This window comes from Zeus faber (genome assembly GCF_960531495.2).
Source record: "Zeus faber genome assembly, chromosome: 13".
Taxonomy (NCBI): domain Eukaryota; kingdom Metazoa; phylum Chordata; class Actinopteri; order Zeiformes; family Zeidae; genus Zeus; species Zeus faber.
Genome location: NC_137198.1, coordinates 31,534,059 through 31,552,764, shown reverse-complemented (window position 1 = coordinate 31,552,764; position 18,706 = coordinate 31,534,059). Strand labels below are relative to the sequence as shown.

Sequence of the window (18,706 nt, the reverse complement as noted above, 5' to 3'; positions counted from 1 at the left end):
ATATTTTTTTTTTTTCATATATATCATATTTATATATCTCAATGTTACAGTATTACCACAACATGGCCTTATATATACATACAGTATACATACATAGGGTATATATCTTATATACTGGATGCTGGTTTGTTGGTTATTTAACTTTACTTTACTTTTACTTTAAGTCCCCGTCTTTCCATTTCATTGATGATTGTCATGTAGATCTTGTCTTTCATTCTTAAAAAGTAGAAAAGTTATATTTACCTTTTGAAAAACAATCAAAACATCATCAAATTCATCTTCAAAAGCAAAATTATTGTTGTTCTCCCCCCTCTCTAACTGCCCACGGTCAACCTCTCTCACTGCTTCTGCAAATTTTAATTTCCTCGCTTTTGCCAAAGCCTTTACCGTGGCCTATGTCATAAGTACCAGATGAAGACATTTTTATGAAAAACTTTCTGTCAATACTTTGTCACGATTATTTACATTTGATTGAAAAATCCTTGAATTTATGTTGTTTATCTGTTCACTAACATTTGCCATCATTTCAGACCCTGCTATTCTTCTCCTGTCCAACAGTTGTCCTCTTTGTGTACCTACCTTTGCCACTTACCTGACCTGGCACCTGCCTGCAAACATGATCCTCATGATCCAAACAGTTTATACTGTAGACCTGCACAGTACCTGCACAGTAGCCTGTCCTTTGCCACACTGTGCACACGGTGTGGCAAAGGAGGTGGTTTCAAGACAAAGGTTAAACTTAAAAACTTGTGACGATTTTTTGTTTGCAACGATTTGTTTTGACCTTTTCGCACTAAATTTCGGTGAAAGTAGACTTGTTGGGACAGAAAGCCATCAAATATACGTAGTTCACTCTAAACAGCTGAACTTAAGTGGACAACAGAGCTTTCTTGTGGCCAAATCACGCATTTTCATTAAAAAAGACATTTCCCCTGCATTTCTAGATACATTCTGCAGTATTTGACCCTTAACGTTCGCCATAATACCTCAGTGGTCCGACAACAGCATCTTAAGGGGGGGTGGGGGGAGGGAGGTTGCGACCCATCTCAACGGGGAAACAGAGTTCGATACAACACCGGCAACAAGCTTAAAATCTGGCCCCCAACATAATGCAGCTGAAAAGCCATGCTCTACCAGATTTGTGACATGTACACATTTGTTTATATTTTATTGCCATAATTGTGAACGAACATACAGTATGTAACTAATCCATAATTAGTTGGAACATGATGTTTACAGGTAATTTTTTTTTGCGATAACCATTAATCCAAACCGTTTTTCATTAGCTTTAAATTCCACATTCACTTTTATTGTATGACTTTTAATGTTATAAGTGTGGCAAAAACTGTCCAAACAAGTTCATTTCGTAGGTTTGCAGTATTATGGATAAAATAAAAAACAGCAAACACAATCTGTGATCGAGTAAATCTTTGATATACACCATGTATAAAACAAGATGTGGACAAATATATACATACAATGATACAGGCGAGGGAAAAAAATAAATAAATAAAATAAAAAACAACCAGCAACATCAATGTAGTTCAAAATCTAAACCTCTGCCTGACTGCACACTCCAATAAATTGACATACAGCATACAAAAAAAAAAAATTACACACACACACACACACACACACACACTTTTTTTATTATTAAAAGAAAAACAAATTTACACAGAAAGATACCTTGGCCCATTTCTGTTGGTCCTTTCGGGCCGATTAACTTCAGTAATCCGCCCCACCATGGATACCTTCTTTCCATGTCAAAATACATGTCTAACTGCAAATTTCATCAGCAAAATTCATTCATTCAGCAACCAAATGATGATCAAGTAAATGTAAGCTTTTTGTGTTTAATATTTCAATGCAAACAAGGAACAATATGTTACTGGTATAATACAGTGTATGTGCTGTGAGCATGTACCAAACAGCAAATGCTTGGGCTTTTAGCCAATCCTTAATAAATACCGAACCATAAACAAACAATTTAAAGATCAAATAAATATATTTTACTGTTACTATATTACACTGTTTAACCCGGTTTCAATAGTTTCATTAAAAGTCTTCGCAAAATGTCATGCTATGTTATGTCATATGATTGACCATTTATAGGTTTAGAAAGTTTAATCACCATCAATTTCAATGGTCATTGAACTGTGAAGAACTCTTTACTTTTTAAGTACTACATCTCAAGTGTAACGTGGTTTTCCCCAGAGATGAGTAACGTTCATAGGCACATTTTCCAGTAAATGTGTCACATCAATGTCCATTTGCACCGTCAGATAATATGCGGCTAGGCTCCGTGAACTGGGCTGTCAGAAGGTAGAAAAGAGCAGGGCCAGGTACGAGGGCCAACAATGGTAGGTCCTGATCCAGGTTATCCAAACGGGAGATGGAGATGATACCATAAGCATGAAGCAGCCAATGACTGAACAGAACAACCACATGTTTCTTCTTTGCAACCAGGTTTTTGAATGACTATAGGAAGGGGGGAGAGAGGGGGAGAGAGAGAGAGAAAAAAAAAAAAACTCATTTCAGTGCATGACATGACTCCATATTAACTGAAATCCACATTCCCGTGTACATTGACAAGTTGTCACTTACTCCCCACAAGGTCACTTTAATAACAATTATTAAATATAGCCGCAGGAAATACACAAGGTCCAGTTTTGTCGTGATAGTATTAGTTTTGCAGGTTCTCTGAAACGCTGCATTAATTTCGGATTTACTTTGAACGCCGCATCAACTCCCCTGATCTGTCGTCTCACAGTGCATTGATTATGTGGTCTACAGAGGACTCTGAATGTGAATGAGCACCCAGAGATGGAACTGTGGACTTATATAACGTTGGTTCATGATGTCACAAAGCGCCTCGCTTCACAAACTAATCAAGGTACGCCAAAAAACTTGTTGATTTTCATCAACGTTTCACTAATTCCTGCTCCAAATGTAGATCGATATGGATACAACTTGAACCGCGAGATGTCTGAAACGTCCCCGTTCTAACAAGACCTCACTGATGTCTGTGGGTTCAGTGATTGCCATGTTTCAGAGACTTGAGCCTAAAAAATACCAAGGAGAATAAAAACAAAAATCCCAGCAATAACAGACTGGACCACTAAAAATGCACTGTCATTGTTATTGCTGCTTTCATTGTTATATATTCACACACACACACACACACACACACACACACACACACACACACACACACACAGACACAGACACAGACACACACAAAGTTAGGGATATTCGGCTTTCGGGTGAAATTTCCGGATGAACCTAAAATGCACTATAACCTTTACAAGTGAACTTAATTTGACCTTCTCTAAACTGTTCAATGTTTCAGTACTTTTTGCACAAATTGCTGTTCTCTAACAAGGAGCTGAACAGCAAAATGCACAACAAGTGTTTGATCCATGAATCGACCAATAAATGTCCCGGTTCAATTAGAATTGGTATTTAAACAGTCATGCAGTTCACATTTTGACATCATGAGACCAAGACGATACCTAACAATTGTTCAACAGTATCGACAATGAGCACAGTCTGCATATGCAACAAGGTGTGCAAAAACCCGAGAGGTCTGAAGATCCACCAGACAAAAATGGCATGCCTACGGAGTGGACGAGTGCAGCAAGGCACAGGTGCAGCAGCCAGTACTACAGGCTCTGGAGTGCTGCTTGCAGAACCTGGTCAGACGGAGGAGGAGCCAGGCCTGGACCACCCCACAGTGCCGGGAACCTCCAAGCAGCACAAGTCCTTCTACAGAGCGGAACGCCAGAACAGCGTCAGGTGAAGTGGCCTGCCGCTAACAAGAAGGAGTGGCTTCTGTTGGATGAAGACGTGGATAAGATCTTGGAGTCAACATCAAAGGAAGATGCTGACCAGAAACTCCACACTATGTGCACCCTCATAATGTGCATAGGGGCAGAACGGTTTGGCATCATGGAAAGGCAAGGCACAAGTACTCCAGGGAGGCCAAACCGGCGACAGATTAAGATTAGCCTACTGAGACAAGAACTGATATCCCTGAAGCGTCAGTGCAAGGGGGCAAAAGAGGAGGAGAAAACTGCCCTGTCTGAACTCAGAGAGATCGTAAGGAAACTGCTAATCACACTCAGGCGGGCTGAGTGGCACCGAAAGAAGGGCAAGGAAAGGGCCCAAAAGTGCAGGGCATTAATTTCCAACTCCTTTGACTTCACCAAGAAACTACTGGGGCAGAAGAAAAGCGGCAACCTCATGTGATCGGTAGAGGAGGTCTACCACCACCTCAACATCACCTTCAGCTACGCAGCAAGGGAGTGACCCAATTCAACACTTCTAGGCCCACCCTGAAAGAGGTCAAAGAAGTAGTGATGGCTGCAAGAGCATGTTCTGCCCCCAGTCCCAGCAGAGTTCCCTACAGGGTCTATAAGCAAAGGCTACTTGTGTGACTTTGGAAGATCCTGAAGGTGATCTGGCGGAGAGGAAAGGTCGCTGCCCAGTGGAGGTCTGCAGAGGGTGTCTGGATACCAAAAGAAGAGAACTCCAATAACATCGAGCAGTTCCGTATTATCTCACTGCTCTGCATCGAAGGGAAGATCGTCTTCTGGTTTGTGTCCCAACGGTTAACAGAGTTTCTCCTAAAGAACGGGTATGTGGACACCTCAGTACAGAAGGGTGGAGTCCCAGGAGTACCTGGATGCCTAGAGCACACAGGGGTAGTGACACAGCTGATCCGAGAGGCACGGGAAAGCACAGGAGACCTTGCAGCACTCTGGCTGGACCTAACCAAAGCCTATGGATCCATTCCACACAAGCTCATAGGAACAGCATTGACAAGACACCATGTGCCAGAGGCGATCCGAAAACTCATTCTGGACTATTACAACAACATCAGATTGAAAGTTTCTTCAGGATCATCAACATCGGACTGGCAACAGCTGGAAAAGGGCATAATCACCGGCTGTACAATCTGTACAATCATTTGATTGTCAAATCAGCGGAGGTGGAATGCAGAGGCCCCATGTCTAGATCTGGTACTCGGCAGCCCCCGATAAGAGCATTCATAGACAGGTTTCACTGCTGCTTCCACCTGAACATCCGGACGGAAGTTGTGTAGTAACCAGTGAAACAAGAGTAGAGTATTTAAGTGGAAAAATAACCGGTTGCAATTATCAAACAAAGCACATGTTCAGACTAGGGAATTAATTCATATTAAGTTAAGTTGCAGCATGCAAAGTTTATTGCATTGACGAGTTTTCTGCTCCCGGGCTGTGTGTGCATCGTCAATCATTTGTAACTCATTGATAGGAAACGTTGCTTGGAAGTCTTCCGAGACTTACTGATTTAACAAATAAAATGTTTTCTAAATACCTACAGCATCATTCACTGCCTGAGAGCTTCAAAATTACAGCCCACAAACCTGCAATCATAAGTAACATTTTAAAAGCATCTGTACTGTGACATGCATCTTATATCCTCATATCACCTGACTGTAGTGGGTTTTAATTTAGTTTTTTCTTATTTTATGGTATGGTTAGAAAAAAACATCGAGAGGCAGGTATTGCAAATTAGAGTGAGCTATACATATGTACTTACATAATTTTCTTTTTAATATATCAATGTGTTTCTGTCCCCTAACGGGAGCAGCTGAAAGCAGAAGAAGAATGTGTTTCTGACCCTATGCAAATAACGCATATATAAAATGAATTACTAGCTTAGTATATGATTTTAATTGAAAAACATTTGATTAATGTCAACATTTGACAATTTTGAGACCATTTATAAAAAATAAATAAATGAATAAAAAATAAACTCACATTATACTAGGACCATGTTCATCTCCCTACCTGGTGAAAGGAGACACTTAACACAATTTTCTGGGGGCAAACTCCATCAAGTTGTGTGCAGGTAGGACAGATCTTGTACTTGGACGTATAGACTACGTTTTAAATTGATTTGCTTTCTCAGCGGTAGTTTGAAAGAACTTTATGCAGTTCAAGTTGTTGGAGAGTGAGCTTTGTTACCTGTATCTCAGATGCAGACATGTAGACTGCCAAGGTGACCAGAGACAGGACAAGGATGATGTAGGGAAACGCATAATCTGTAAATCAAACAATATTTTAGGGCTTGCACAACACACACACACACACACACACACACACACACACACACACACACACACACACACACACACACACACACACACACACACACACACACACACACACACACACACACACACACACACACACACACACACACACCTTCTCTTCACTGTTGAAACCGAGACTTACTTACTCCGACCATTGTTAAGCTGTGCTTGAAGTTGTTGTCCTGTGATGCGCCTATCACGCAAATTGTTGACTCTCAGAAACGTGTCTTGGATTCTGTGATTGAGTGTTTGTAAGTAATCAACAAAAGTTGACACCAGAATGAACTTTTTACATCAACTTTCTAGGCTTAATTTACTTTCATTGCTGCAGAATAGCTGTAAATTGTTAAGCCATTACTTGTTCAGTGAAAAAGGTATATATTTTTTTTAGAACTATGAAATTGACATTATTTATCAATTTTTGTTAATCTAAGGTTTTTTTGTTTTTTTTTACCTATAGAAGTTTACCATTTACCTTTGTACCATTTCAGCTTATTCACTGGACCTGAACTGCTTATATTTCTATAAAAATTGGGACTAGTGATATAAAGACTGCTCAACCAAAAGTTTTATGATACCAGTTCAAACTAGCCAGTTTGTGCTCTTAGCATTTCTTATTTAAACTCAAACACATAGGCATGAAGATATTTCTCGACCTTAACCTTCACTCTGATGTTAGTTTCAGTCCATAAGTTAAACAATATGCATATTGTGAACAGCTAGTATTTAATATGAAGGTTAGAAAATCTCTATTTTTGGGGATCTTTTTCTGTATTACCAAAGGACATGATGGCCTTATAATGAACTTTTAAGTCGGCTTTTCCCTTTGAAAACTTGGATGTTTGTCCGTAAATGTGAACTTTTCCCCACTATAAATATGGCTTTACATAGTAGCAGATATGTTTAGTGAATTCCATATATAATTTTTATGCTACCTTTTGTGCTTTGACTGCAAGGCGCTGAATGTTTGAACAGAGAATAGCAAGAAAGCCAATTAGCATGGGGATTTTTCTGTTACAAGCTTATACTTACACAGCAAACCTCCTCCAACAGCCTGTAACACGGTGAGGATGGGGAAAAAGTACAATGCAGCGTAGACACTCCTGAAGCGATCAGACTTTCCCAGACCACATGCAATCTTCTTCACCAGCAGAGGGCGTAGCAACATCATCAGCACAAGGCAAAACGCGTAGTAGATCAACACCATTGTATAACTGGAAAGAAATGGACAACATCAAATACACCCTATATACGCAAACTGACAACTTGAAAAAATATATATCATAGTTTCACATCTATGAGGCCAAACTGGCACTAGTATACAACACTGAATCAAATAGTTTACCATGTCAAAGATGTGTTGCATCTCAACCACAGCACATAAAAAGACACAAAGTCGTCCTCTCCAAAACAATATTTTCATTTGTACAAATACATCTTGCCATGGTGGGGTTTGGGATTTTTCCACATTAGACAAGGTGACCCTCTGGGTTCTAATAATTTAAAGAAAAAGTGTGCTCCTACTTAACAAAATATTATGTATTTGACAATATGTCTAATTGATTTGTCCACTTGAGGGCAGAACAGAATACGGGCAGCTTGTGAAAAGTGCTAGTATGCAATGGTACGCAATAATAAAGTCCAAAGAGGTGGGCTGTACAAGTGAGTACCGGCCCACTTCAAGCTGTAGACAGTTTGTCTCCTCTACAGATCACTGTCAAGACTAAGTCTATGCTGAAGCAGTCACAAAAATGGTGGTCACAAAGCTTTAGTGAGCCTTGGTTGTCCCCAGCCCCTGACATAAGGGGTTCTTGGTTCTAGACCAGCAAAGTGTTGGTGCCACACTGGAACCAGTTTTTCTGGCCAAGAGCCAGTTATTTTACTGTCGAAACGTGAATAACTGGCCCGAGATTAGGCTCCAAACTGGACCTCAAAATGCCTTGGCAGAAAAGGGGTACAAGTGACCATCCTGATGGTCCTTCACCTTGTGATGCCCAGTATACTGTAGGCTCTGAAGAAGGACGGGCTAGCAAAGCCTCTGCACCCCATTTCAATGGGCTCACACTTCACTCACTACCTATTGCTGCAACTCTTTACTCTGTCGTTAAGTGAGGAGCACCTGTATTTTATCCATATCGCACACCCCCAATGTTACTGCAACAGTCCCTGGGAACTCTATTCCCGAGATTAAGTTTCAGCTCCTAGGCTTGTGTATGTGTTGCAAGCAGGCCAGTGGTGGAGGTGGTCCTGAGAACAGATGTTGGCTTTTCCCCAGCTTTGACAAACAGGACTTGATCATGGTGCCAGTGGCGTCACCCCTCTCCCCGGTCTTATAAACAGCAGCTGGGAATATGTTCGAGGGTCCTTTTCTTCCTCATCCTGTCTCCAAAGAGGACATGCTGTAGGGGACATGCCGGAAAGACATGCCTGAATCAAGAACTCGACTTTACAATGTTCAGACCATGAAACCCTTCCATTCCACTGCTCCCATCTTGTCCAGGCTCTTGCTGTCACATCCCAACCACCCCACTGATTCACTCTTTCTGGACTGCTGCACACTTCCTCTCTGACCAGCTGCCTCCTGTCTTTCCCTTGGGCCTTGTCATAGCATGATGTTAAGCTGCTACCATGGCCAGCTCTTCCACAGGTCACCAAACCTACGCAGCACCCCCACCAGTGTTGAGAATTCATCTTTTATTTCGGTTTGCATGTTTCCCGGTACCGCACTGCCTCTCTTGTGAGAACTTCACCATGTTGTTCTGACCGCACATTGCATTGCTCAGTGCTGCTCAGCCTTTGAAACCAGGAGGGGCAAAAGCATCCAAGGAAGTATGCCATCCTGGTATATTCAGGCCTTGAACTTACCACAGCAGCTAAGCAGTCCTGACTGGTGTACCAGATGGATACTGAATCCCTCAGGTTGCAGTTGAACACAGTTCTGCATACTGCACGAAAATAGGCTGTTCTGGAGTGGTGGCCTTAAATGCTTAGAGCATGTTATGCCAAAGTACATAAAAGTACATAAAAATACATGGCAAATCCCTTCAACACATTATACACACTATTTTTGAATCCATATTGATTTGAACATGGTGCTCAACAACCCTATTTATTCGGTTATAATTACTCACAGCGGATAAACAGCCTCCTGCGTACAATGTAATGTTCTGACATAGTCAGGACTGGGATTGTACAGCATTGTATACCAGTCTGAAAGCATCTGGACACGACAGGAGCGGATGCCAAGTGTGCCGACAGGCTCAGTGATTAGTAGAGTCACTGCAGCTGACACCCCACACTCCAGCATGGCAGTGATGTGCTGAAGCAGAGCGCTTGAGCTGAGGAGAAAAAAAGGATATGTAACGATTAGCCAGGGGAGAGATGAGCAGGGAACAGGTATTAAGTATTATCACTGTTCTAAAGGTCAACAACACTGACAAAGAATCTTGCTCAGAAGCATCTTATTCTTTAGGGATATTTCATTTGAAAGCAGGTCTGGTGCACTGAATAAAGCATTTCCTCTGCACGGATGGTGAGTGAATGTCGTACTCAACAGAATTAATAGCATAACAATATTAAGGCCTAGCGATATGGCAAAAAAATATAGATTCACAATGATCAATAATATCACGGTACATAGTTTGATAATGTTGCCATGGGTTGACACTAATGGTTGTCAGATTGCTTGGGGCAAGAAAAATGACCACTCTGCAAGTAGAATGTGCATTGTAGGTGCACAACACACATCTTCCCAGCAAAAAGTAATAATAGCTTGAGTACCGGCTTTTGAAGCATTTGTTATTATTTTCCTATTAATGTTTTAGACCTCACAGTAATGTACATTTTCGGTGAAGTAAAAAATGCTCCAGTTTTGCTTCACTTTCTACTGTGGTTCGTGGCCACATTCAGCCCTCAGAGCAGAGAGTGTGTGCATAAATGAGAGTTAATCTAGTGCACATTGATTCTATTCCTTACAGATTTAGTTTGCAAATAAATGTTTTCTATTTTCAGATCTGTTGAGATTGCTTCAGCAGCCTATTTAAAATAATTTCCCCAAAAATAATTTAAAACAGACTAAATGATGTGTAGGCTGCCATAACCAGAATTATCCTACCAACCAAATAAGATTCATCATCCCTAAAATGCAAATGTAATGTGATAATTTATTAACAAAATTAGAAGATGGCTAGGTTCCTGGAGGTGCTATATCACTTCGATGACGAGTACCACTTCTCACCAAAGGAATTAGGGGATCTGTAACTTCCTGCAGCTGTAACTTAGTGGAGGGGATGGCCCTCAAACCCACTACTCTCCGTGGGGCTTGCTCGGTGCCAAATGCTCACCATGCAACAATGGTATTATGATTCAACTCAAAGTAATTGTATATAATATATATTAATAACCTCAACTTGAACACCTTTCCATTTGCAGTTCTGTATTCTATATTCGGATGTCTTAGCCAGGCAACCAGATAAATGTGCGAGCTCATGTTTCATTTGCCCCGCAGAATACATTTGGCTATCCTTCCATTCAAACTGATTTCTACCCCACCTCGCCAGGGTCAGGCCAATCACGACCGTCGATCTAATATGGAGCGGGTTTGATACGATGACAATACAGATTGTATGGTTCTATGTCTAGCCAATTGTGTCCAGAGACATAATAAAAATACTTTTGCTATAATTTAGCATGACTTTAATTTTTCTAGGATCACAAAGGGCTTACTGCTTTCAAATTTGGCCCAAAAAAAGATTACATTTGTTCCGCAAAACTTTATTTTGATTATTTGATAATCCACCTACTGGACAGGTGTGGCATATCAAGATGCTGATTGAACAGCATGATCAGTACACAGGTGTTGCTTTTGAAAGAGACAATAAAAGGCCACTCTAAAATGTGCAGTTTTTGTTTTGCAGCACAATGCCAGTTGGCATGCTCGTTGCATGAATGTCCACTAGAGCTGCTGCTAGAGTCACCAATGTCCATTTCACTATGGTAAACCAGCCACCTCCAACACCATTTCAGAGATTTTGGTGGTTCCTCCAACCGACCATACAACCACAGAGCATGTGTTACTAAAAGCCCAGGACCGCTATATATGGCTACTTCATCCACAGACAGTTGATGAGGCAGTTGCGTTATGCGATTTCCCCGTACTTTATGATATAATGCTATGCTATTAATTTATAGACATTATTTCAAAAAATGATGTGTAGAAGAAGATTTTGGAGGAAGTTGGGTTCCCTGGTGAGATTTATTACACGCACTAAAGTAAAAATGTTTAAGTCCAAGTTCGATGTCTGTTGAAGTTAAGTTCACATAGAGATGTCTCATATAGTTTGATTAGAAGCATTTTCCATGTACAGTATTACCTGTTGTCATACAGTACTAATCAGATGGTCAGAACAAGTGAATATTTTTTGAGATGTAAATCGTCCAAGTATTTAAAAATAAATAAATTTAGTCAACCGTAATAAATATATTAGCATACAACGTCTTAATGAAAGAATGTGCACATTAATCTGTTTACGCTGCTTTGGTCACTACTCAGCGATGACTTGGAACAGGAATGCCCAGCGATAGTTAATATAAAAGATGTGATAAAAATCACTTCTGGTGTGAGTGTACTGTTAGGTCAAAAATATATGACAATCAAGTTTTAAACTCAAATTTAGTGTTAGTGTACATTGCAAACAAACAACAACAAATATAACTCTCCCTTACAATGAACTTAAATTGATGCATGACAAATATGAACTTCTGCGATCAAATTTTGTTTTACCACAACTTGATCAAATATTCACCCCGTATAATTAACTGTGTACTTTAAGAAACAGATCATATGCAATTCTTATTTGTCCCATTATTCATATATGAGCAGAAACTACAGTGTATGGATGTCTGCTTTTGTGTGGTTATACCTCTTTTTCCCCGAATACCACTCAATGAAGAACCAGTGCAGTACCAGAGGAAGCATAGCCATGAATCCCAGATAAAGCCAGTCATAGAGCTCGGGAGATTCTGTACAATGCTGACACACCTTTTGGAGGTTGGTTCTCTCGCCACGAGGACACACCTGGAGAAAGCAAATCAGGGCTCATCCTCAACCAAACTTACAGAATGTGACACAAATTTATTGTGAAAATTCAACATTGCCATTGCTAGACAGAGCATGGTAAAGGCTACAATCTTGCAATCTCATTGGAAAAATACAATAAAGGAGCTAAGAACTGTCACACTACCTGCTCAACCCATAGCCCTGGCTTCTGAACTTTAGTAGATGTAAAAGGCATTACATACTTTAAGTTTCAAGAGAATGTATTCCTCTGTTGAGTTGTGAAGACCCACTTCCTGTTTGCAAATGATGATTGTAGTTGGGAAAACACACACACACACACACACACACACACACACACACACACACACACACACACACACACACACACACACACACACACACACACACACACACACACACACACACACACACACACACACACACACACACACCCCTTACCCCACACTCTCCCTCCACTGATCCGTTCACTAATGACTTGCCACAGTAGAGTCCAGGACAGGTTGAGCTCATAGCCACAGCTGGAATTGAGAAAAAAGGTGGTTACTAATACAAATTAGGTGACAAACATCAACATGTATTTACCCTATGTGTTCAAATGTGAGTCTCATACTGTAAGTATGTATTTTTTCCTTATTACTTTGTTACTTCTTAGTGTATATAATAAAATAAAAAACTTGGAAAATGACTTGACTTTTCTGTGGAAGTATAACTCATGTGGGTACTTTTCACTTTGACAAAGAAGAAATTTAATTTTTATGAACTATACACTATAGAAAGGAAGTTTTGAAGTCTCATTGAAAATGGCAAATGTCCAGCTGAGAAAACGCTGTGCTATAGGCTGTTGTACTAGAGAATAAGCCAGGGGAGACCTGACATAAGCGCTCCCATTTTCTCTGCCATAATTTGTGATGCAAAATCTAGACATGCACTATGACAACCGCCAAAGGGTAGGTTCCAAGTCCAACATCTGTTGTCAGAAAAGATCAGAGTAAGGTTGTCACAAATATTGATTAATAGTTATGTATTGATTCTGAATATTTGAAACTGTTCCAACGCTCATCAATACCTGCTATGCTTTTGGCGCCAAACGAGATTATGCTAGTGGGAAGTGGGACTAGAATACAAATTTCCTGATATTGAAAAGGAGATTGTTTGTTTCCAGTGCTTCAGCATTACCACATTGGACTGCTTTAGAAGCTCAATAAGAAGCTGCACTAGAGGGGTACGTCTCTTAATTGCAAAGCGTTTGTCGAATTGGTGTTACAGTTATGAGAGATGGGAACCAAAATAAGGCCTGGGTTGAAAAAGGCCCATCTATTGTTTGAGTAAAATTACTGTTTTTAGTCATGTTTATAAAAAAAATTGGGGTCATCAAAAATTCACTTGAATGGCACTATTTCAAGTATTGAATTATGTATTAACATTACATTTACATTCAGTCATTTAGCAGACGCTTTTATCCAAAGCGACTTACAAGGGAGAATAACATTCAGCTACATTGCGACAGAGATTAGTGTAATAACAACATTGGTGTAACAATAAATACTGCAAGGTGGTGCTAAGTATTAAAGTATTGTACTGAAGTTGGAAATCTCACAGCCAATGATAATTTTCAGTCCCGCCAATGTCATTTTCACCATGACGATATCACAATATTTTGGGGATGACTATTGGTGCACACAAGAGAAATAATTGTGAAATAATTTGGATATTATTAACAAGCAGGTAGAGCTTTTTAGAACAGCTAGAACATTCTACGGTTCTATAAAGTTTTGAAGATTGTATTTCTTCACTGTAATGCAGCCTTTAAGACCACGTTTAAGATACCCCAATACATTAATCCCAGACTATATTTCGATGTATATCGACATATTGCCCAGCCCTAGCATACAGATATATCGGCCAATCCATGGACTTTGGAACATGATCATGTGCAGAATGGTTGGGTACTGAAACCCGGTACCACTATGGCACCGGTTCCTATACGATCGGTATCTACTGGACCGAATTCAGTGCCTCATTTCAGTGCTATGCCTGAGCTGCCGATTAAAATATCTACCCTTCTACCCCTGTTTCGAAACCACCACACGCGCCTTCACTAAACTTTATCATTTGGAGCCTGCCACTTGACATCCTCGGTGCACTCGCCGGCTAACTTTTGGTCGAAAGCCAAACAGCAGTGGCACTCTTCAATGTCATATTATGGCTTCTTAGCCAATCAGATAAAAGAGGCAGGTCGTAAAAGTTTTCACTACCGATAACGTCTGGTTCATACATACTATGATAGGTTACAGTGTGCTTGGTAGGATTTTCACCTTGTCCAGATTTCAGCTTTATTGACATGTGTGACCACCTATAAGCGTAAACGTGTGACCACCTATAAGCGTAAACAATGGAGATGTACCAAACCCCCCAAAAGTTACTGCTACCGGTAGAGACATAATCCTCAAAATGCCTTTACCGTTCTGTAGAAGACACAAGAAGCAACTTAACGCAGCTGCTGAAGCATTTAGGGACGTAGGATGCTTTAGGGTACACCAGCATTAAGCATGGAGAGTCCAAATCTAACAATGCTCCTGACTGTACGGATTAGAAATAGATGGTTTCTCTAGGACAGAAGAACAATGCATAAAAGAAGAAGAAAAAAAAAAAGAATCACATTTATCATTTCAAAGTATCATCACAATGGACATTTCATTTCCTAACCGTTGTGATTATTACTAGGATCTATTTCAATTTTACGAGTCACTATTACTTGGGTACTAGTACTTATTCATCAGGGACTACGCATTTTCTTGCTCTTACTTGTAACATTTTTTGTTTTACCAGTAACAATATATATTTGACCAGTCATGACCAATAACTAGACAAAACAGCTTGTTGATAATTTACAGAATCAGAATCATAAATACTTTAATAATCACAGGGGGAAATTACTTAGAATTGACTAACTTCATTAACTTAGTACAACTTAAAATGTAAAACGGAGTTAAACGGATATCCGAACCAAAACCTATGTGCAATTCTAAATGCCCTGAACGGGGCCCGTCCCCAATTAGATATATCAACGTACCCATTTTGATGTGTAGAGATGAGCAGTATGTTAGCTAGCTACGCTGTAGTACATAACGACGAGAGAAAATAAGCTCATGGATGAGTGTTGAATCTCTCTCTTCCACTACCGCATTGTTGTTTATTTTTCCCCCTTCTTTCTTTTTTTCCTTCCTTCTTTCTTTCGTTCGTTCGTTCGTTCATACGTTCGCCCGCCCTTCGTTCGTCTCTTCCTTCCTTCCGTCCTGTCGTCCTGTCTTCTTGTCTTCTTGTCTTCCTGTATTGGGCACCGCAGCCTTCTTCTTCTTCCTTCGCCTCCTCTTGTTCAACTTCTTCTTCCTGGATTTTATACGCTCGGCATCCACATCTAAGTGTTAGCGCCCCCTTTAGGAGGTTGAGTGTGGGCCAGATAGTACAAATAATACTTTTCACTTCGAAATTCCATGTCCTTTTACAGACACAGACATTCGTTATGTGGTTAATAGATAGTGTCTGTTAAATTTATACATGTAAATGTAAATGTACTTTCTCTATAGATATATAGGGAAATTGCAGTTTTTGCGACCACACCTTCTGTATATTGTAGCGCGCAACGAGGGGAGATGTAGAATGACTTGGACAACTTGTTTCAGTGATTAAACAAGAACGTGTTTATTATACAACACTTTATTATATAACACTCAAACAACTCCTGACAAACTTCAACAGGAAGCATGTCTTAGCAGGAAAAACCCATTCCCTCTGGTCCCTCACCTCATCTCCTCCTCCTTCACCCTGGGGCACCCTGGGAAATGAAGTCCACGATTACCCCTGGTACACTACACTGCCTCCACCCAAGAGGTTAGCTATCCTCAGCAACCCATGAATCAACTACAAAGTCCTGCAGGTGTTGGGGAAGCCAACGCTGCCGTTAGGGCTTTCCTCCCATTAGATGTTGGAATGGTCACACAGAGCTGCTCCTCAACTCCCGATACCTCCCTGGTGGCAGCCAGGGGCCGGTAGGGAGCGAGCGGTCATGGTGGAGGGCCACCACCCGGTCCCGTTTGACCAGCCGCACCCTATAGACCACGTCCGACAACTGTTGCAGCACCGAACAAGGCCCAACCCACTGGCTCGACAGCTGGCTGGAGAGGCCCTTCTGTCTCTCTGGACAATAGATCCACACCTAGGTCCCAGGTGCAAAGTCATAGGCCCGCTTTTGCCGGGACCCGCTATCCGCCAAGGCCTGCCTGGGCAACCCGTGCACCCCGCAGCCTCTCGTGGAGGTTGTGGAAGTAGCTCAGACCCGGCTCCCCCTCCCTTCCGGCTCTAGGGGCTGCCAGAACACCAACTCGACTGGGTTTCAGGGTTGAAGTCTAAACATAAGCGCTGCGAGATTGCACTTGGTGGACTCTTGAATTGCCGTCCGGTACGCCCAAAGGACCAGTAGGATGTGGAGGTCCCAGTCTCGCTGTTGGCAGCTGGTGATCGCAAGCTGAGGGGCCAGCGTGCAGTTGAAACGCTCCACCAGCCCATCGCTTTGGGGTTGCAAAGGCGTGGTCCTGGTTTTCTTGAATACCAGCTGCTGGCAGACCTCGCTGAAAATTACCGCCTCGAAGTTCCACCCCTGGTCACTGTGCAACTCTTCCGGCACACCGAATCGGCAGAACATCTCGTTGACCAGGTGCTCGGTGATGGTGGTGGTGGTGGTCTGGTCAGAAACTGCGTACGCCTCTGGCCACTTAGTGAAGTAGTGCTTGGCCACAAGGACATAGCGGTTACCCTGGTCAGAGATGGAAAAGGGGCCCAGGATGTTGAGGCCCACCCACTCTATTGGAGACCCCACCTGATACTGCTGCATCGGGGCATGTGAGCGCTGAGTTAATCCTAACTTGGCAGTGCAGGAGTCGCATGGGTGAACGAAAAGGACCACGTCCTGGCGACATCCTGCCCTGTAGATCCGAGACCGGAGTCGGCGGAGGGTCTTGGTGACCCTGAGGTGCCCCCCACCAGAGCCCTGGACAAGCTAGAGGACGCGGGGCCGCAGCTGGCAAGGAACCAAGAGCTGGAGGATCTCACAGTGGCGCCCGGGGGCCTGCCAGCGTCGATGGAGGAGACCGTTTCGAATGGTTAGACTGGAACTCTGTGCATAGAGGGCATGGTCTCGGGGTCCAGCACTGACACCGCCGCCCACGATGGTTGTTGGCCTGCCCCGACCCAGAACTGGACACAGGAGAGGATGGGGTCATGGCTCTGGTCCTGGTGGAGCTGCTGGGGATCGAGGGTGTCCAGGCTGTTCCCACCCGGTAGGAACTGGGGGCCAAGGTCACTGCCGGGTGGAGGAGAGTCTTCTCCATCTGCTGAGGTGGTCCGGAGGGTCGCCACCAACGAAGATAAAGCTTTGACCTAGGTACACCACTATAGCCTCCCACTTGGTCAACAGGTCCAGTCCGATGATGCAGGGGTCCTGGATGTTGGCCAACCAGAACTTGTGGTCACTCTTGCAGTCGGCAACAGACACACGGAGTGACCCCTTTCCGCGCATTCTCGCTCTTCCGCCGATCACTGTCATGATGCAAACCTTCTTCGGTCTTCAACCCCGTGGGAGACGGCCAGCAGTAACCGACAGGGTTCCAGGGTGGACCAAGGAGATGGTGGAACCCGTGTCCAACAGAGCAGGGAATGCCATCCAAGTCACAGTCCGGGTACAGTCCGTGTGCCTGGCCTAGCCGGCCGAGCTGTGCCATTGGCCGTTGGTGGGAGGGGGGTGGGTGGGCAGCGGTCCCCTTGTTGCGCTGCACTGCTCTAGATTGACAACGGCTGAGGCTCCAGGCATCGTTGAGCCGGTTCCGGGTAATAGCGTTCAATGTGGCCTGGCTCCCGCATCAGTAGCAGTCCCCGGTGGACTGCCGAGCTAGCCTCCCCATCTGTCACCTAGGTCGTGGTGGGGGAGTGGGCCTAGCTTACCAGTGACCTCTTCCCCGTCGCTGTCATGGTGGTCCACATGCTGCACCTGATGCCTCACGATTGGAGAATGCTCCCTGGTACACAACACATGCTCGACCTGTGCTGCTTCAGTTAGGGCCGCTGTCAAGGTCCTCGGTCCATCAAGACGGATTCATTCGCGGAGCCGTTCTGGACGTATCCCCTGGGTGAAGGCTTGGAGACCAAGTTCTTTCTGTGTTGCTGCATCAAAGATATGATACCCGTGCCGCGCGAAGAGAAGGTCCACAGTGTATGCACCCCAGTCCCTTCTGGCGGTTGACATCCTCAGGGTAAATCCGGTGGCCGAAACGATACTGTAATGCCCTCTGAATGCCTGGCCATTCAAGCCGTTCCTCTGGCCGCATGTCTATGAAGATTTGTTGTGCTTTTCTTCCAGGGAGAGGGCAACGTGAACAGCAGTTTCCTCTGTCGTCCAGGAATTAAGTTTGGCCGCGGCATTGCTGAGCTGGCGA

At 42.9% G+C, this 18,706-nt stretch overlaps 1 protein-coding gene across 1 annotated transcript; it reads right to left on the bottom strand.

The window, feature by feature from the left end:
• Nucleotides 1-1,413: 1,413 nt before the first annotated feature.
• jkamp (jnk1/mapk8 associated membrane protein) lies at nt 1,414-15,567 on the bottom strand. The gene is made up of 7 exons (XM_080011899.1): nt 15,292-15,567; nt 12,657-12,736; nt 12,061-12,215; nt 9,271-9,477; nt 7,172-7,353; nt 6,012-6,088; nt 1,414-2,478 (listed from the first exon to the last, which is right to left on the bottom strand). The coding sequence occupies exons 1-7, from the start codon at nt 15,293-15,295 to the stop codon at nt 2,260-2,262; spliced, it is 924 nt and encodes a 307-aa protein (XP_079868025.1). The 5' UTR covers nt 15,296-15,567; the 3' UTR covers nt 1,414-2,259.
• Between the last annotated feature and the right edge of the window lie 3,139 nt (nt 15,568-18,706).

Excerpts from the sequence above, each read along its gene's own strand:
- jkamp (XM_080011899.1), bottom strand. Across the intron at positions 6,089-7,171 it reads TGTTGGAGGAGGTTTGCTGT|ATTATGCGTTTCCCTACATC; the intron begins GTAAGTATAAGC and ends TTTGATTTACAG. Across the intron at positions 2,479-6,011 it reads TGTCTGCATCTGAGATACAG|TCATTCAAAAACCTGGTTGC; the intron begins GTAACAAAGCTC and ends CCCTTCCTATAG.